Source organism: Alosa pseudoharengus, unplaced genomic scaffold (assembly GCF_046254945.1).
Source record: "Alosa pseudoharengus isolate Yale_2024_CS ecotype anadromous, Long Island Sound unplaced genomic scaffold, YU_APseudo_1.1 YU_APseudo_1.1_scf_21, whole genome shotgun sequence".
NCBI classification, from domain to species: Eukaryota; Metazoa; Chordata; class Actinopteri; order Clupeiformes; family Clupeidae; genus Alosa; species Alosa pseudoharengus.
Window position 1 is genome coordinate 3,035,224 of NW_027468674.1, and position 21,329 is coordinate 3,056,552.

At 40.0% G+C, this 21,329-nt stretch overlaps 1 protein-coding gene across 1 annotated transcript in view; it reads left to right on the forward strand.

The window, feature by feature from the left end:
• The first annotated feature begins 934 nt into the window (after positions 1-934).
• The window catches only part of LOC143138676 (P2X purinoceptor 4a-like), a 103,055-nt gene continuing 82,660 nt past the window's right edge, over positions 935-21,329 (forward strand). The window contains exons 1-3 of the mRNA XM_076299096.1: positions 935-1,068; positions 5,180-5,327; positions 14,044-14,115. Of these exons, the coding sequence (XP_076155211.1) occupies positions 935-1,068; positions 5,180-5,327; positions 14,044-14,115 (354 nt within the window). The remainder of the gene's footprint in view (positions 1,069-5,179; positions 5,328-14,043; positions 14,116-21,329) is intronic.

The window sequence follows — 21,329 nt, forward strand, 5'->3', positions numbered from 1 at the left end:
AGCCAAAACTAAAAGTCTAAACATACACAATTATTTTATATCCAACTTTTAAAGCATTTTTAAATGAAATAATTAATTGTTTTTTTAAAGGAAATTGCAACATTTTGATGGGGGACATGTTTTGTCCCTTATATGGAATTTCCCACATGACTTTGGGCCCCCTGGTGTAGCACCCCTATGCGCTGCAGTAAGTTGCACACTGATTTTCTGTAATAGTTATCCACTAATCTGAGCTAATGAGCTGTAAATTGCACACTGATTTTCTGTAATAGTTATCCACTAATCTGAGCTAATGAGCTGTAAGTTCCACACTGATTTTCTGTAATAGTTATCCACTAATCTGAGCTAATGAGCTGTAAGTTGCACACTGATTTTCTGTAATAGTTATCCACTAATCTGAGCTAATGAGCTGAATACTTCAGGAGAATAAAGATGAGAATGTCGTTTTTCAACTCACCACAACATTTTAATGACCCACATAGCACCACTTAGGGCCGAGTGAGTGGGTGGGAATAGGGCACACACCAGCCCAGTACTACTAAACTCTGAGCACGTAAAGAAAACCGGGTAGCCTATTCTTGGCAATAAATGCTCCCGGTATGGGCCAAAACAAATTTTGTCCAAATGTATACACACTTCTTACTACTGAAATTGTAGACCTACAGTTCATCAATCAAATATGATTTTGAATTATTAAGAAACATCTTAGTTTTTGAATTTTCCAATTGGTCCTTTTATGATAATGACGTTTGGACATTAACCAACAGATAGGAGGAGTTAAACATTTAACAGCCTTGCAGTGAACATAAACTGCCTGTTGCTCTGCTTCGGTTGCACAACTGATCAGGCACTGGCAGGTGTAGGCTAGAGCAGAAAACATTGACACAGGACTGTAAACTCTCCTTTTGGATGGTAGAAGGTAGATGAAGGAACAATGGCATGTGGAGTCAAAAAAGTCGCTATGCAGTTTTTTACGTATTCAACACCAAAAAAATTGCAAATCCAAAGTAAGAGAGTTGGAGCAGTCTATCGCATCATCCAGGCTGGAGTACTCTTCTATGTATTGGGGTGAGTGTTTCTTGGGTATTAGACACTCCATTCCATTGGCCTATATATTTTCACAATTATTTACATGTATTTACTAGGGATCGACCGATATATCGGCCGGCCGATATATCGGGCCGATATTTGCGTTTTTTACGTGTAGCCTATCGGCATCAGCCGATAAGCAGCTTTGTTCACCGATAGTTTTTCCCCCAGCATTATTTACATACAGGCGTCCACAGGCAGCTCTGTGTTGCTGGAGACGCTGCAATTCACGTGCAGACTGCCCCTCCCCCACGAGCAGAGAGCTGAAAGCCTGCTCTTCAAGACAACAGTAAACTTTAAACTTTCAAAGCATCTTTTAACTGTTTGACTTGAAAGCTGAAATATTGCCATATACTTTGAAGGTGGAAGCAAGTTTGTGGGTCCAAATGGAAAATGCGAATAATATAGGCAGCCTACTTTATTTAATGCTTAATGCCTCGTTTATAAAACTACTTGCCATTGTATTTAGGTAGCTGCAAATAGCTAAGTTGTAGGCTAGGTTATCCATATGCATGTAGCTAGCTGTTACAAACACTGATCATATGTAATGCCAACGTTATTCCGTGGTATTTGTGGGAGTTTTATTCAGCGAGGCTGAGTGTTGGACGCGTGTGGTGTGTGTGTGTGTGTGTCTTCCTCCCTGAATGCCCCTCTTCTATAAAACTGCTTGCCATTGTATTTAGGGAGCTGCAAATAGCTAAGTTGTAGGCTATCCGTATGCATGGGGTAGCGGTGGTCAATCATATGATTAAGTAATGCCTACGTTGTTCCGAGATATTTGTGGGAGTTTTGGACGCGTGTGGTGTGTGCGTCTCCCTCCCCCTCTCCCTACGAGCGGGGCGGAGTTGCCATCGCAGTGATATCAGAGCTTTAACTAGAAAATGCAATTCCAGGGAATTACCATTGCATGTAAATGCAAAAAAACTGCTGTGTATAACATTATATTACTTACAGTATGATTATTCAGATTACACAGTCTTACAGTCTTCTTGAAAACCACTTACTTGGTTAGATGTTAGTTTAGAGTATATGACAGTCAGTAAAAATAAATGGTCAATTCAATATTGATCAACATTCTTTGTTTTAATACAGCAGAATGATACTCAGAATACACTAATGAACACTTACCAATGTAAGCTTGAAGTAAAAATCACAGTTGTGTGTATATACTGTATATATATATATATACAGAACTTGATAATGCCAATCATATTATCCTAAGACAGATCTATTTATCAGTGGTAACTCTGAACTGGCAGCAACAGCTAGAGGCCTCAGTTAATGGTATTAGGTCAAATTTGATGATGATATATACACTGAAGAATAAAAGAGTCAGCCCTTCAGATGATCAGTTTTAGACAAAACTTAGGTTAGAATCTTATTTTTCACACAGCACAGCTCAGGTCTAAAAAGAGAGGTCTAACAGCACAGCTATGTTTCACAGATGTTACAGCACAGGAATGATTCAAAGGTATGAATGGTTGACATATGATTCACGTACATGTTCCATATAGTTAGTGAGTATAGTCCTCACACAACAATATAGTTCTCAGAATGTCTCAGTGTAGATCTCATATAAGTCTCAGTATGGTTAAATGGTATGTGCACAGATATGGTTACATGTTTGTAAGAATGTATGTTAGTATGTTGCTAGTAACATTGTCAGAGATGTATGGTTGACAGGTGTGCACACAGACAGGCACACACGTAGTGTCATACACGGTTATCACCACTGGTCTGGTCTGGAACCTAAAAGACAAAAGCAAACAAGTTTAACAGTTATGCCAAAACAATACAAGGAATGTCTGCAATTGTCCTAACAGTAGCCTATTCATGGCTTTCATAAGGTCCCTTTCCACAGGAGTATAATCAAGCACCAAATGCATTCATAATATAGGTGCTTGATTGTATACACCTGTGGAAAGGGACCTGATGAAACCCATCAATAGACGAACTATGATAGCATACCGTGATAGTGTTTACTTAGGCTACAGTGCGTAAGAATCAGGAGCATAGAATGAAAACGTAGTCATGGCCTATTTGATACACAAACAAGCGGTGTACAACGTTAAAAATTTGGTAAAATTAAAACAGTAACATATTTGTTAGCTTTAACTAAATGTGAACGGTAGAAGCTAACGTTATGACCATCAACAATGAGTAACGTTATTCATGCCATGAATGAAACATCAGGTCCCTTCACACAATATAGCCTAATCAAGCACCATGTAGTCTGCATTCATAATCTATTCTAGGTGCTTGATTCTATAAACCTGTGGAAAGTGACCTGATGTTGAATAGAACCAGAGCCATTAGTATGCCTATCTGTAATCCTACGTTAACGTTCTAGCAGAGAAGACAGACGGGCTCTGGTTATAGTTAAAACGCTACTGGTTAGCCTAATAACAAATGTAACGTTAGTGCGTTACATTTGATTGTCGTTAGCTATCGAAGCCTACAGCTAACCGGTCACTGTAAAGTTGACAACATATTTACGTTGATTAACAGTGGGTTTCCTTAAATAACATCAACATAGGTGCTAACGTTAACTATTTCACTAACGTTAACGTTACATAACGTTAACGTGACCTAACGTTATAACGTTAGTTTAGCTATTTGTGACCCATCATTTCATACAACTTAACGTTACATAACATAATATTTGACGACATAAATGACTCCAATACCAAAAACCAGAACACTTACCTTGTCTATAATTAGAGAAATGTGCCTCTGAATGAGAGTTTTACGAGCAAATAAAGTGACCACGGCACAGCAGGCGAAGACGTTCAGAAGATTCACAGCTCCTCCAGTGGTAGTAGGCCTAGTAGCTCGCGTTCAGCTGTTGATTTTCTTCAGCTGCAGGACACGTCATAATGCTAAAAGTTGCCGCCAAGGCGGTCAATGTTAACTCTATGAGAATTTCTTGCTCTTTTATCATAAATATCTAAAAAAGTATAAAGTTCACAAATGTGAAAAAACATAGAACAAATCTCCGTTACAAGAGCTTTGTAGGAGTGGTTGAATGACGTCGAACGGTTCAGTGGTTTTAGAGCCTTTGAACGTCAAATTTAGTCGGAAGAAGAATAACAATAATATTAAGAAGGACAGCGATAATAGTCCATTGCATTTACATGCAATGCAATAATGAGAGTCGTGTTATATGTAGTTGAATATAATTCGTGTTAACGTTTATCATGTACCAGACATAGGCCTACCGTGTATGCCTTGCTTGTTTAGAGCCGTTTGCTAACGTTATCATTATCAATCCAGTTCAATGGTGGTTCGTCAGCTACCAAACAGAAGTTTGTGTGTGCGTCTGGTCTGTCACTCAGTGGGACACACGCATCACAGCGATATGAGAGTGCTGCGCTACCTGAAGGAGAGATTTTAAAACTGAGAGATATGTTTTTATACCTTTTGACGTTGATGCCGTTTAGAACAGAAAAATTTGACACCACGTTATTTTCCTCTGCTGATTTATGTTCTGTGGTTGACAAATCTGGCAGCTTTTTTTAAAAATATAGACATAGAAAAATTGAAACCATGCAGTCTTAAATTACAAATCAAGCACTTTATTTCAATAGCTAATTTTCAGGCTTATTGTTTTCTTAAATTATTTAAATGTGTTGACAAAGGACATTTTGTGATGACCTGAATTATGTCTTATAATATGTCAGCAAGCAATGCATCATCAAGACTGTGTTGTAAGATGTTGATGAAAGCATTTTGCACAGTTAACCATATTCAGTGCACCCATCCATAAGTTCAATGTTCCTTTTTTAAATTGAGACTTATAACATTTGTTATCATCATTTGTGTAATTATGTGTCATTTGTATGATGTAAATTGAGGGAGCAAAATAAAAGCAGTATCGGCTCCAAATATCGGCTCAAGAAAATCGGCAGCCTGTATCGGTCATCGGCTTAGGCTGATGGAAAAAAATCGGTACCGGTATCAGCACTAAAAAATCCATATCGGTCGATCCCTAGTATTTACCTTGGAGACATTAAATCTAACTTGATATTGTGTGTGTGTGTGTGTGTGTGTGTGCCTTGAAACTGTTCCATCTGTTTTACGCATACTGCAGGTATGTCTGCATATGGAAGAAAGGTTACCAAGTCAAAGACTCCGTTCTCAGTTCAGTTGCAACCAAGGTGAAGGGAATTGCTGATACAAACACAACTGACCTTGGCTTCCGGGTTTGGGACGTCGCTGACTTCGTAATTCCACCACAGGTAGGCTACCATCAATATAATAATAATAATAATAATAATAATAATAATAATAATAATAATAGCTTTATTGTCCTCAAGAGTGGAAATTTGTCTTTGACTCCACAGGTGGGTTTCTAAAATACAGACACAATAAATAGACAATACATACAAGAAATAACACAATGACCCTTAAAAACAACAATAAATGACACTTTCACAACAGACCGGTATCAAGAAGATGAATATGGATATCTTGCATGGACTATTGTGAATTGAGTAGTGATATTGCACTTGGTATGAATGACTTTTTGTAAATGTTTTTGGTTGCTATTGCAGCTGTGTACCTCCTTCCTGATGGCAATTTCCTGAATTCTGTAAACAGAGGATGCACTGGGTCAGACACAATGTGCTGGACCTTACGTCTTATGTGTGTAGCATATGTCTGCCAATTGTCTCTGGCCTTTACCAACTATTTTACTGCCCAGCTTAACAATTCTGGATAGCTTGTTTCTGTTCTTAACCCCCAGGTTTCCAAACCAAGTATACATATCAAATGTCAGCACACTCTCAATCAGACTCCTACACACAGTCTCTAAAATGTCCTTGCTGACCCCATATGAGTTCAACTTCCTAAGTAGATATAAACGCTGCATTGCCTTTTTAAAAATGTACTCAGTGTTTTTAGTAAAACTTAGAGTGGAGTCAAAGAATGTTCCTAAATATTTGAACTCCTTGGAAGATATTCCGAAGCATCGTAAGAACAGCCACATCCTTCACTCGGAACACCAGGACCAGATGGTGTCTTAAGCCATTCAAAATGTTACAAGTACACAAGTATGCAATGATGTAATGATGATGAAAATGATGTATTATTGTTTCTTTTTGTGGTGTAGCAATGCATTCTGGGTAATTTATAGCCATGCGTGGCGCCGTTAGTCAAGATACGGAGCTAACTAATAGAAGGCAGTATTTCTGTACTACAAGTAAGTTCAAAGTTTGTGGCTTTATATTTTGCCATCCCTAGTGAGAAATATGAACTTTTAAATCTAAAAAGTAACCAAAAAATGTTTGTAACCAAAAAATACATCTGAAGATTCGAATGAAAAATAATTCTGTGGAAATGCCTGGATTCCAGTTGCTTTCAGTAGTAAAACCTGTTGGTAGCATCGGCTAACTAGCGCCAGATTTCGGAGTGCAGGGGACAAGCCGAGATGAGCTATGAGACATACGTTCATAGGAAAGGTAACATGTTTCAACACAATTTAGGTCAATATCAAATTCTCCATTAACAAATCTTTGTAGATCCACAGTAGGGTTTAATATTTTTCCCGAAAATGACATGTATCAAATCCTGGGAAAAGACGACGCATTTCCCGGGAATCCCGGGAAATAGCTGTTTTTTGTAGTTGTTGTTTTTAGCCCAAGTAATGTATGATATCACTCAAATACGCGTTCCCAAATCGCAAACATTTTTATATTATTTGTATCATTATTAGGCCAAAAGAACACAGTTTATGTCCATCGACAAAGTTTGCAATTATCATTTCTGCTGCGTGCGTGATAGGCCTATCTGCCGCAGCACTAACTATGAAATGCCAAGTGGATTGTCTAGGCAACCCTTATAAAACCAATATATTACAGAACTCCATTAAAGAAACTGACGAAATCTCCTAAAGTAAACCATGGAATGATTCCTAAACCATTCTGATAAACGAAATCCATGATGTGGCTATTGAGATTTGTTAACGGCTGCAAACGGGAATAATCACTCGAAGTTAACCAAATGTTTCTTTATTAAGGCAGGACAGGCTAAAGTAGCCATCTAGCGTTTTCAGACGTTTTGTTGATGGGCTTTCTTCATGAACTTTACTATGCTGAGATTCTAAATGTCTGCGCAATCCACTTGTCGACCCCCCAGAACACCTGACAATCCGGTCACACAACATGCACTTTGCGTTTTCATTTTCAAGTCTTTTAAAATGCTCCCATACAAAGCTGGCAGTAGACATCCTTAGGCGGTAGATACTGCTGCGTAGGAGCAATAGGAGCGCACTGGAATTTTTTTAACTTTCATTTCCAGTTTCCCGTCATAACATTTCCCGGGAATCGGGAAATAGTTTTGATCAGATTTCCCGGGAATCCCGTCTCCCGGGATTAAACCCTAATCCACAGTAGACCATATACATGACCTGTACTCATGGTTTGGCTTTAACTCTAGCAAACAACATAACAACCGCATTACTTAGTATAGCAACCAACATATGTACCCTAGCAACACCCTAGGAACCATCTTAATTACCCTAGCAACATCCTAGCAACCACCTCTAAAATGTCAACCTAGTAACCACCATAGCAACAAACATGATTACCCTAGCAACCAACCATAGCACCAGCGTTATTTTGCATAGCAACCACCATATGTACCCTAGCAATGCCCTAGCAACACCTAGCCATAGCACAACCTAGCAAATACCACTATAATGTGACACTAGCAACCACCATAGCAACCAATATGTTCACCATAGCAGCCACTTTATTTATGTGTTTTGTCTCATTGGATGTTGCGTTAATGCAGATCATTTTTTATCCGTGTGCCAGATTTTCAAAAATAGGGTACTGTTGCAATCCTTTTGGCACCTGCCCCTGATCAAGCCCACTCCTCAGAGATGCAATTCTAGTTTACCCAATTCTCTTTGTTTTCGGGAGTCAGTTAGTTATTAAACAACACAGTAAACTATGTATATACATACAGGAGTTTAAAAACTGAGATTGTTCCTTCGTATTGCAAAATAACTCCACAGCTGTTTTTTCGCGTAGATGAAAGGCCAAAATGCATAAACACCTTTATAAATACTCGGCTTCTTATAGACATGGCCCAGGTTATTATGTTATTATGTATGTGAGACTTGTCTGGCCATAACTGTAGGCTATATTCAATATGAACATTGATTATGTTAACCGTAGGGTTTCACATTTCAAGTGGATTGCCAACACTGCATTTCATTCCTGATTTTATACTGCCACCTAGTGGATAATATTGCCCATATCGTTGATTGACGTGTTCAGCTTTCAATAGCTGTTTTGGCTTATTGTGCATAGACTTATTTTGCAATACGAAGGAACAATCTCTGTTTATAAACACCCGTACATGTGGACATAGTTATTAAACAACATTGGATCAGTAAACTAACTGACTCCCGAAAATAAAGAGAATTGGGCAAATTTGCATTGTAGGCTATGCTTTCTATATGAGGACAACGGTGACTTGTGACACGCCAATTGTGTTCTGGCAAGCAAACAAAATGAATGAAAAAATGTGAGAGCAAGTATTGTTATCTGATTTGTCCATTTTCGTTTTGGGGGGCTGAAGTATGATGTATTGCGACATCAGAAACAAGTCAAATTTGTAGTTTCTTATGTTTCATTCCGTTGAACTACAGATCCGCTACCCGAACGGGCAAACTTACATAGTGCAGTTATAGCCGATAGAGGGCAGAGAAGTGAATGCAGAAGTGCTTCACCCTGTTACGAGTTGATGAACCACTGAAACGATTTAGGAAACATTACATTAAGGTACAAAAAACTCTTTGATGTTGCTTTAATTGGATCTAACCACCTATGGCAAGCTCTGGGGTAGCAAAAATCTAATTTGGCTGTCTTAACGTACGGAAAGTCACATTATCCACTCGAAGGTAGAGGGCAAAAGTGTGTAGCAAAACATCTGCATTTCCGATTTCTTCATCCCCACAAAAGTTTAACAGATCATTCAAAATCCCCATGTTATTTTTCTGTTGGATCTCCTATGGGCAGATATGGCAGCTTTGGTTCCTTTAGTAGGCAGACTTCAGATGTCTATGACAAACCAGTGACAGGTGAATGTAGCATGTCATACAGCAAGCCAACCACCAGGACACGTAGACACAGTGTTGCCAGATTAGAAGTGTCGAAGTATCGTACCAAAACCTCAAAATTATCGTTTTTTTGAGAAAAATTATCGTACACGAACTAAACGCATAAAATATAGCTATTTTCCAAAAGTTTTTTTTTTCTTTTTCCCACTCTGTCCTATATGTTTGTGGCCTATATGCTTACTTTTCCGCAGCTCTTCAGACTCTGCCTTCCTCTTCGCCCCTCCACTATCCTCACCTTCCCTCTCTGAACTCTCTTAGCACTTCACCAGGGCCGTTTCAAGGAATTTGGGGGCCCCAAGCAAAATGGACATGGAGGCCCCCCCCCCGCACGCAAAGCCTACAGGAACCACCGCATAGCCATACAGTTTAAGTTCACCCACAGTTTATATAAATACAAAATTTTGACAGTGCAATACTGCAGTTGCATAATACTGTGCATTAGTTTTGAACATTTGCAAAAACACCACCGTACCATAAAATCCAATATAAATGTAAAAAAGTGCACAATAACTAAATCCAACATACTTAAACACAAACACACACACACACATTAACATTTTTCAGTTCTCACAAATAGAGTTGGATGTCTCGAGACCGGTCTTGGTCTCGAGACCACTTTTACGTGGTCTCGGTCTTGTCACAGTCTCGACCGTCTTTGGTCTTGGTCTTGTCTTGGTCTCGGATCCCTCGGTCTTGTCTTGGTCTCATTGTCTTGGTCTTGCGGTCTCGGGTCGACATAGTGGTCGGGAGATTTGCAACAAATATGTCCATGATACAAAACATAACATTCGATAATGCAACATTAAATTATTTCGCCTTTCACGACCTTCAAATGCAACCTTTCAAATGCAACCAATCAATGGCATACATGTATTTTGTTGTGATTAAGAAACTGGCGCTCATCCAATCAAAAGACGCAAGTGTAGCCAGCGCGAAACGTTAGGTTTACGTCGTAGCTGTCAGTCTCAGTCAGACCTAGTAGGCTAATAATGTCAGCGAATTCCGCCATCATTAAATTTGCATTCACGGAACATAAAGAAATTTGCAGTCCAGAGGCAAGAAAGAAGCATTCTGCAAAATGCAAGTTTTGCAAAGTCTCTCTCTCTCATCATTGTCATGCAATTGCTATAGCCTACATAGTTTATCTCACCCAGTCTACGAAAACATTTACAGTGAGTGAGCTCACAGTCACACACATTCATGACATGCTCTGTCTCTGCATTGTTCTGTCTGTAGTTGAAATAATACCTTCTTAAATTTAATTTAAACTGGGACTGAACCTCTTACCCAGCAGGGTTCTCAAGTCTCACGCAATGGGCGTGAGACACACGCAATTCAACAAGTTCACACGCTCACACACCACACCTTGCATTTCTCACGCAGAAATATTACTAGGGATGTCAAGGTATCTGCATAATTATTAGAGGAGGCGCAGGGATACAAGAGGATTTCTCGCAGGGTTCAGAACTAGCGCACCACTCACCAGCAAAATCAAAAAAATAAATAGCCACACATCCAATCAAAAAATAGTAGGCTATTCGTTGTATCCGGGTAAAATTCCAAAATAGCACATCCCCTCCCTACAACCACGTTATGCTTGTGTGGGATTACACGTTTAGGATTTCAAAACTGCACCAACATTCTTTTTATTCAGAAATTCAACTGTGTCATTTGGTAAACCAGCCTACTTATGGTACTTTACAGGGTGTGTAAATTAAGCCTTTTCACGAACATTTGGCCTAGCCTACTTTATGGCAAAATTATTTCTTATCTATAAACTAAACTAAACTGTCGGTCATTAAGAAAACCTAATGATTGTGTCGTTATAGCTTTGTGTAAGCCAGACATCAGCAACGTTCATTTTACATGACCAATCACTCTCGTGGCTGCCTGCACTTTCCCTGTCGTCACGGCTGCAACTTTCGCACTCGTTTGTGCTTTTTAGCGCCGTGTTCATCAGGTCCCGGGACACCCATCTGATCCTCCATGGACCATGTCAACAATGAATGAAAATTAGCTTATTATTAACGAGTGTTATCAATTTGAGCGAGTATGCTACACATAGGCCTACATTTTTTTCTAAACATACAGGACTGCTGCAGACAATGACCTGCCAACCACCATAATGTATAATGAACTTGCTGTCCTCGGTTTCGGCATGCACATGCATAGTCTAATGATTCAGTGACAATATAGGCTACTCAAGTGATTAAAGTAATTAGCCTAATAAATAAAATATTTGTCTCACTCAGTACATATAGGCCTACATCTCGTAAATTGGTGAGCCATAGAATATCCCAGCGTCACGATTATTATATTTCAAGATTCCAATCTATCCCACCTAAATATGAAAAGTTATTTCTACTGACATGCTTCCTGGTGACATAAAAAAACAAATGGTTTCCCTTGATAAGGCTGAAATAAGAGACATAGGCTATGCATTATACTTTCCCAGACAAAAAGAAGATATAGGATGTATAGATTACAATGACAAATTCAAGGTCTCAAAGGGTTAATGCTTCTTTCCAATTTTTTTTTATAATTAGTGAGTGAGGGCACCCCCCCCCCCCCCCCCCAATCTCACTCCAAGCTGAGCTCAAAACTTGAGAACCCTGCCCCAGTATGCTGCTCTTATTCAATTGATGCAAGTTATGGTGTAACACCAGAGACTTTCTAATGTGGAGACACAGCACTCAAAAAATCCTCCATAGAAATGCATGGGGCTAGTTTGCAACGCCAATATGGCCGTTGTCTACACATATCCCACCCCTTCTTCGCCAAAATGTCGACATGTGCATTGAGCGAATCGTGTGGTGTGAGTTGACTACTTTGAGCCAATTATGTGCTGTGTTGTGCAGACATTGTGCCAATCATGTGTTGTGAACTCGACACTGGAGCACGGTTGGTGTGGTGAAGCCTTGCGCACGTGCATTTCTGCTGAATAGGATGCCCAATGAGTACCCAAAAAGCGTTGCAATATGGCCGCCGAGTGGAGGGACATGCCTAAAAGGACTTTGGTAACACTAGCTCGCTAGCTGTTTCTTTTTTTTTTTTTTTTGGTCTCGGTCTTGGTCTCGGTCTCGTCTCGACTTTGTCTTGGTCTTGACTCAGTCTGTCTTGGCCTTGGTCTCGTCTTGGTCTCGGTCTTGATACCCTCTGGTCTTGGTAGTGTCTTGGTCTCGGTTTAGGCGGTCTTGACTACAAGTCTACTCACAAAGTGAGAAAATAAAACACTGCCATCTTATGCAGAAAAAGGATGCATTGTTCAAACTATAAAGAGTGCAGGTTGTATAGCAATTTGAAAATCCAACATAAATACAAGTACACACACACACACACACACACACACACACACACACACAAGATTAACCTTTCAGGCCATCTTCATCAGTGGAGGTATCCTTAGGAGGGCTGAGAAATTTAAGCAAAGCACCTTGAGGGAGAAAGAAAAGATATGTTAGCATTTCCATATTTTGATATTTAGAAGGGATGCAGCTGCTTTCACAACTACCAATGCTTACTGTAAAAACATCCCAAGCTAATGTTATACATTGACCTAGGCCTACTTGTAGCTTAACATAGCATTTACACATTCTGCTGCTTGAGAATTAGACAGACGCACCTGATGCTTTAAAGACAGTAAACAGCTGGCATGCATGAATACTACTAGACATGAATGTTCCAGTCTGCTTTGATGCACAAAATTTATCGTGTGGTTTTCCTAACCCTCATTTGGTAAATAGATTATCACGGTCGAATAGTTAGTATAGCAGAGAAGCTATGCCACTTTCATCAAAACCTATTACAAAGCTATAGCAATGTTATGTCATTAAATACGATAAACAGTGATTCTGGAACAGATCTGCGTCTTCCTTATCCTGTTAATAAACATATTACAGTATGTAACCATATTCCGTCCGTTCGGGAAAAAAAGTTGCGCTAACTTCTAGTTTGTTACAAGCAGCATGGGCCGTCAGGCAGGTAGTTAACATAAACATTTTTTGCTAGGCTAGCCTTCCTGCTGCGACATTACACCATTTGTACAAGACAAGTAGAGCTATTTTATCCAGTGTAATTTATCACTTACCACTATCTTGTTTTTTCTTGTCATCCTCTTCCTTTCTCTTCTGGCTTCCGGACGCATAACTCCGCTTCATCATGACTGCCTGTTTTATATTTTCGCGGCAGCAGCAGAGACCACAAACCTGGCTGGCTGGCTGCTGTCAGCGACTACTGAGAGGGGCCCCCTTGAGGGGGATCCCGGTATTGCCGGTAACAGTGTCGTTGCACTTTACTGCATTGACTATCAAAGGGGCGCTCACAGTTTGTCGTTGCATTTTATTTTTAACCAGTCGTTGTCTTGGGGCCCCTGGCCAGCTCGGGGCCCCAAGCAATTGCTTGGTTTGCTTGCCTTCTAGCGACGGGCCTGCACTTCACTGCTTTGTTTTGTTAAACTGAGCCTTAGCAGTAGCCCTTTGTAGCCTAGTGTTGACGTGCGTGCGACACCGTGTGATCCCTGTGTGTATACGTGCTTGCGTGCAGGCAGGCGAGCCTGCGAAATGATTCGGGGTCAGAGAGAGAAGCGGTACGATGTGTGTTTGGACGAACGACTGAAAACTTTGAAATTATCGTACATTATGGGATTTTTTTCATTACATCGTACACAGGTCAAAATGATCGTACAAATACGATAATTATCGTACATCTGGCAACACTGCGTAGACATAACACAGAAAATCTCCCGTGACAATTATATAGACAAAACCATAAACCATAGGCTTGTTAGCAACACAACAACTGATCTCACTTTTTTTCTCCCCCCTCAGGAGCAGAACTCCTTCTTTGTGCTGACAAACCTGATTGTGACCAAGAACCAAACACAGACCCACTGTGCAGAGGTACTGTAACAGAACCAAACACAGACCCACTGTGCAGAGGTACTGTAACAGAACCAAACACAGACCCACTGTGCAGAGGTACTGTAACAGAACCAAACACAGACCCACTGTGCAGAGGTACTGTAATAGAACCAAACACAAACCTACTGTGCAGAGGTACATTGTGAAATAGACACTGAGCATGAAGTGTGAAAGCTGATACATGTATGTTCTAAAAACACCAGGAGAGGTTTCCAACCTGTCGTGGACATTTGTCTTAATTAGTATTATAGCTTAAAATTAATATACAGAGGACACAAAAGGACAAGATGGTACTCTCTGGAGAGAAGGGCCTTCTGAACACAGCAAGTGTTTGCAGTCAGAGAAACAATAGTCTGTCCATCAGCTATTTATTGGGCGGATTATGAACTTTCGGGCCCCTGGGCCCAGATGTATTAAGGGCCCCCCACTAATTGTCGCAAATTTTTTTAATTTGTTTGATGTGATTTCCTGTATTCTGGTGCATTTTGGGGATGGCCAATACTAAATTCAATCAGATTCATAGCCTACATCCTGATTTGTTGATATTGAGGCAATGATTCCATGCAAAAGCTTGGGCTTCAGGGCCCTCTGACCCCATGGGCCCGGTAGGCCCATGCAGTAATCCATCCCTGAGTGCAACCACTTTAACTCATTGAGTGCCAAAATGCGTTGAGTGCCAAAAACGTAATATTACGTTTTTAGCTTTTTTTTAAAAAATTACGAAACTAGACACTCTAACACACCTTATATGTGATTTTGGGAACTCTGTGATGAATGGAAATGAAATATAGAGGTGTATATATATGTAATATATAAAGGTGAGACTTTAAGCTCTCGGTGGGTGCAAACCGTGTATTTCTACACGTCTCTGTTCCTGAGAAATCCCAAGCTAAACAGTGGCTAGTTTTCATCAAAATCACAGTTTTTTTTCTAGAAATGGAGATATAACGTCTTTCATGAAATATGAAGTGTTGCCTGTTACTTACTTGTGTAAACATTCAGGAAGTGATCAGCGAGACCTGGCGAGACTGCCACCTAGTGATAGACCCACGAAAATGGCCTGGTTTTGACCTGACGTGCATGCGTCACTGATTCGACCCAACGTGCATGCGTCACTGATTCGACCCAAAGCGGCAACCGAGTTATGATAAAATGTCCAGATAAAATGTCCAGATTGTGCGTTTTCATGAGTTTCACGATCGTCATATATTTCATTTCCATTCATCACAGAGTTCCCAAAATCACATATAAGGTGTATTAGAGTGTCTAGTTTCGTAATTTAAAAAAAAAAGCTAAAAACGTAATATTACGTTTTTGGCACTCAATGAGTTAATGGGGACAAATGTTGACATTTTCCTGTATTTTGGGTGAGAAACCCTGGAAATCTCCCTTATTTTCAATGTTCAATGTTGACAGCTATGGAACGAAAGAGAATGTTATATGGCGCCAGAAATCACATTGGCTCTAGAATCTTTGCTAGTGCCTATGACCCTCAGTCTCTACTGAGTCTCTTCGAAAGCCACAGCGCGAGGCCTTTATTTTACTCCCTAGTCTGCAAGAAAGAAGGAAATGAGGGGTAAACGTGGTGTGCAGAGGGATGCCTGAAATTTTGCTGTTTTCATGAATCCAAAAGCCCCCCCTCCTAGACAAAAAAGAGTTGGGTGACCCTCCCCTGAACAAAGAATAAAAAGCCATGACCCTCCTCACATTTTCCTCTGATGGCCCCTTCTATAAATAACGAACTGTCCCTAAGTGAGTGAGTAAGCGTGTGTGCACGTGGGTCCACAAAGTCCAAGTGAGTCAAGTCAGGTTTTATTGATATAGCCCATTTCGTACACAGAACGGTAGCCCAATGTGCTTCACATAGCCATAACAATCACATATAAAAAAGCAAAATAAACTAGAATGTAATGCCAGAGGAATTACAATAGTGGATGGAAAGCTGCTGGGTTAATGTTGGTGGGGAGATTCCTGAAAAAAAAACATTGAAGCACTTAATCTTTGAGTTTATACAAACCCTTGTACCAAAACACCTTGTGCGTCAGGCATTCTTGAGATATCACACTCAAGGTGGGTTTGGCCTTGACATTGACTTAATCATTGAGTCCATACAAATGTTCACACCAAATTTGAAGCATGTGCGTCAAGCCGTTCTGAAGTTGTGACACAAGCATGAAAGCTGGCCTTTGGAAAATCTAATTCAGAGTATGCAATGCAAGACTACTGTACCTGCAAAACGGGGCTTTCAGTTGGTGTTGATGACTGCTCATTCTGCAGCCAGCTAACAATTACTTTGTCAACGTTAAAATAATTGAATCAACGTCACACTGCCACATTTATTCTACATCACTTTTGCACCCTTCATTAATATTAAAGCAACGTTGAAATTCTAACTACAGATCAATGGGATTTCAATGGTATTTCCATTTAAATGAATATTGAAACAATGTTGAAATTACAACCAAACTAAAGATCAATGTGATTTCAGTGGTATTTCAATTGATATTAAACCTCAGTAAACCACTATTAGCCTAATCTGGCAAAATATTGGGAAATTCATATCCTGCTTTATCTACAGCCAGGATAAATTTGGCTAGGCCTAGGTATGTCTTGTTTAGGCTACACAAGCTTGCATAAATAACCATTGACAACTTGTTATCAGTTAAGCAAGTGCATTTATTCACTCTTCATCTAGAAATTCGTGTGTACTGTGTTTTCCTGCCATCCATAGCAGTTGCAGTCAGCCTGATCCTTCAGTGGCAGAGTGAAGCGGCACCTAACAGAAATAGAAGAGGGGGGGGGGGACAGCTGTTAGATAAATATGTTCAACTGAGCAACAAACTAACAGCTAAGCCTACAATCAAGTTATTTTACGCCAGTGGTTCTCAAACTTTTTCTTTTATTCCCCACTTAGATCAAGGGGGCATTTTTAAACCCCACCTGTCCCTCATCGCTCTGTGGTCAAAATTAATCCAAGACAACTGGTGTGAGACTGCAGCTTTATTCACGACGCCGGGAGCATGTTACCCACATGAAATGTCAAAGTAACAAGCCCACACATCTGTGGGTGAAGCCAATTCTTATACCTTACCCCACACCCATGGAAAATCACAAGTTGTCACCCTCCATTAATCACTTAACCTTCTGGTATTTTAACAGAGATAAGAAATGTTTACAACCCCACTTAACCATCTGGTGTTTTGACAAAGATAAGAAATGTTCATGACCCCGCATCCTGGGGTTACCCATAATTCGCTGACACAAGGGTTAAGTTAAGTAAACATTCTAACCTAGGAGTTGCAAAAAACACAAAGGTCAGAGTAAGGAGATGGCAATTAGATTTCACTACATGTATATAAGGTATACTAGACATTCTATGAGAAAAATAAAAATTATCCCACATATTCCCCCCTGTGGAGCTGTAAAGCTACATGTTTAATACATGTGTATATACTAACACAACTAGTCTAATCAACCTTATATTTTAGACCTACCAAACAATGGTTAAAAGTTACTTCCTACAATTAAGATTATTGAAGTTCTCAATCTAAATTACAAAGGGAAAACAGAAAATGAAAAACAAAGTTACATCATCATCATTTAAACCAGGTACATATGGTCAGACTCTTTTGTACACTTCTTTTACTAACATGTTTCCTCTATCGCATTATCTGGTGTTTCCCTGAATGGGAAGATGTCTTCATACATTCCAGTCGCAGTAACCGATACATAACTTGTCACTGTAGCCTGTCTTTTTAGAGCTCTAAATATACAAGCTAAGGTGAACTTCCCTATAAGAAGTACTATAAGGACAACCACCACAGGGACAAGGAATGGTAATCCAATTCTTAACATTACCATCAGGATGTTTGAGGCAGTTGTACCAAATCTTTTTTCAAAGTCCTCCAAAAACATATCAAAAGCAGTAAGTGGTGGTGGATCTGGCACAGCTTTTCGGATGTCTTCAATATATTGGGTGATATTGTTGTACTCATCTGGCACTAAGAAGCAACATGAGGTCTCAACAACCTGACACAGACCCCCTTGTTCTGCTAACAACATATCTAGGGCCATTCTATGGGCTACTAGCTCAGTTCGCATATATTTTACTTCCTCATTCAGCATCGAAAGAGCTGCTGCTGTTTCATTCGCTACACTTTGCAGGTGATAAGCTAGTCCGTTAATTTTTTGTAAAGCTGCTACTACACCACCCCAGAGAGAAAAAGTCCACCCCACAGTAGCTCCCTGTCCTGTCCATGGGTCTGCTATAACATATCCTTTCCAGTTACTCATACCTCCTGATGTATAAGTCATCTCTCTTTTCTCTCTATGGGTAAATCTAGTAGATTGTTTTTGATTAGAATATTTTCCATGTAAAATCCACATTGTAGGAGCAATAGCAGCTATGTAACAAGTTCCTACAGAATTAGGAGGCCAGTATGAGTATGCCGTTTTACCACACACCCAATACATGCCCATGGGAAGCGCAAAATTGAAGTTTGGACTTGGAACACTGCTATACCTTATGAGAGGAAAATAGTTCCCTCCCAGCCAAATTCCAGGTTCATTTTTGCTATCAGCAGAATCAAGTTGATCATAATTTGCTTTGAGATAATATTGGCATTTACTATGTCCTAATTGTTTCCTTATCATGTTATCTTTGCCAGAGGACCTAACAGACAAACACACAAAACCTTTAGTAGCAGGCACCTGCATAGTTTCTAAGTTCCATCCAGATACTCTCAAAGGAAATCCACTATTATTACAAACGGTATAAGGTTTTGCTGCTTGAGGTATTGCTTGTCCCTTTGTGATTGACACAGGCCAATAGTCTTTATACTTTGCATTTGCCTCAGAGTTAATCCACCCTAATTTTCTTTTTGACCACTCTCCTGTTTCATTTAACCACACTGAATCCATTAAGGTCAACATAACATTCAAGGATGAGCCATGCAAGAATTTCTCTATGTTTTCTAACCCTACTTCTGAAAGACATTGAGGGCTAGTACATAGTCTGGCGGCTGCACATACAGAGTCTTGAAAAGTTCGATATGGAAATACACGCACTTGAAAAGATTTGTCTTGGCATACCCAACATGTGTCATTATTTCCTGTTAATGTTGTTTTGGCACGAAAGGCTAACTCACACACTTTATTGTTACCACACACTTCATCCTTAAGGGAGGAAGTTATAACTCTTAGATGAATGATAAGCAAAACAATCACCAACATCTTGTCTTCTCAGTTATTCAAAACCAAAATAAAACCTATCCTAGTCTTCAACAGCAGAGCTGACTTGGGTGGTTTAGTCCCTCCTCAGGTTACTGTCCAAATAAAATTAAACCAAAACAACAAACTTGTAACGTTTATCTAGCTAAACTGAGAAAGAATATTCTTATATGATGCTAGTGATGTTTTATTAATCCTCTTCAAAGTATGTATTCTTCAGCCTATTGCAAAAATGTTTGTCAATCCTCTCGTGCAACCACGTGTTGGTTATGATACTCAGTTCAGTCCATGTATTGTTCCGGATTCTTCACCACTCTACAGTGTGACAAATGGACCCAAGTGTCTCTTTCCGCAATCCTTACGGCTGTAGGTGTAGATAATATTACTTCAAACGGCCCTCTCCATCGTTCTTCATTCCAGTGTCTTCTCCTTAAATCCTTTATGAGTACCCAGGCGCCTGGCTCCACTGGGTGTGTCCTTTGGAAACTTTGTGGTAGTGCCGACGCCACCTGTTGGGAAACAGAAGACAGAGCAGCAATCAGTTCTCCCATGTAACCTGTCATTGTCCTATCTACATCCTCTAGGTTAGGTGGGTGTGGTAACCCTGGAGCCGGCAAGGGACGTCCGGTCAAAATCTCAAAGGGGCTAAACCCTGTAGATCTTGATAAACGGCCTCTGAGGTAGAGAAGAGCTAAAGGAAGAGCTGTCACCCAATCCATCCCTGTTGACACAGTGATTTTAGTCAGTTTAGCTTTCAACATTGAATTCATTCTCTCTACAGCACCCGCACTCTGTGGGTGGTATGCACAATGGGTTCTGAAGTCAATTTGCAATTTCTCTGACAACATTTTAATGATTTTATTCACAAAATGTGCTCCATTGTCCGAAGTTAGTTTCTTGGGTACTCCCCATCTTGGCACAACATCTCTCATTAAAGCCTTAGCTACTGATAAGGCATTTGCATGCTTGACTGGGTAACATTCAGGCCATTTTGAGAACATGTCAACTATCACCAAACAATATTCATATCCTCTACATTTGTCCAATTGAATGAAATCCATCATAATGTGTTCAAATGGGCCTTCAGGTGGTGGGTGATGTCCTTCCTTGACTCTCATTGTAGGTGCAACATTATATTTTAGGCATGTAATACACCTCACACAAAACATGGTTGCTACTGTAGTGAATCCTGGTGCAAAATAGATTTTCTCTACTGTCTGAGTCATAGCATTAGCATTTGCATGATCTAACCCATGTGATAGTTTAGCAATAATGTGAAAACAAGACTTTGGAAGGACTGGTCTGCCTGTCGGGGTATGTACCCACAGACCATGTGTATTTTCCTTACAATTTTTCCATTTCCGTCGTTCCTTATTATCTGATGATTTCTGTGCTTCCTTTAAAGCTTCTTCAGATGTAACTACATCTGGTATTTGTAAGTTTACGAAAGAATTCATTGTGTTTAGTGGTTTCAAAAATTCAGGTGGTATTCTCTGTACTCCCCCCTGCGCGGCTCTCTTAGCTGCCGCGTCTGCCCTTTTATTGCCCAAGCTGATAGCATCTTTACTTGCAGAGTGGGCTGCACATTTTACGACAGCCACAGCAGCAGGAAGTTGAATGGCATCCAACAGTATAGCTATCAGATCTTTGTGTTGTAATGGTTTGCCTGCAGCTGTGAGAAAACCTCTTTCTTTCCAAATTGCCCCATGGTCATGTACAATTCCCCAGGAATACCGACTATCAGTATAAATGCAAACAGATTTACCTTTTGCCAAAATACATGCTCTATATAGGGCTACCAATTCAGCTGCTTGGGCAGAAAAAATACCTGGGAGGGAGTGAGATTCAACCACTTCAAATTGATTCACTACAGAGTAACCAGTCCCTACCTCTCCGGACTCCAAACGCATAGATGAGCCATCAACAAACAGTATTAGGTCAGGATTTGACAGAGGTGTTTCAGA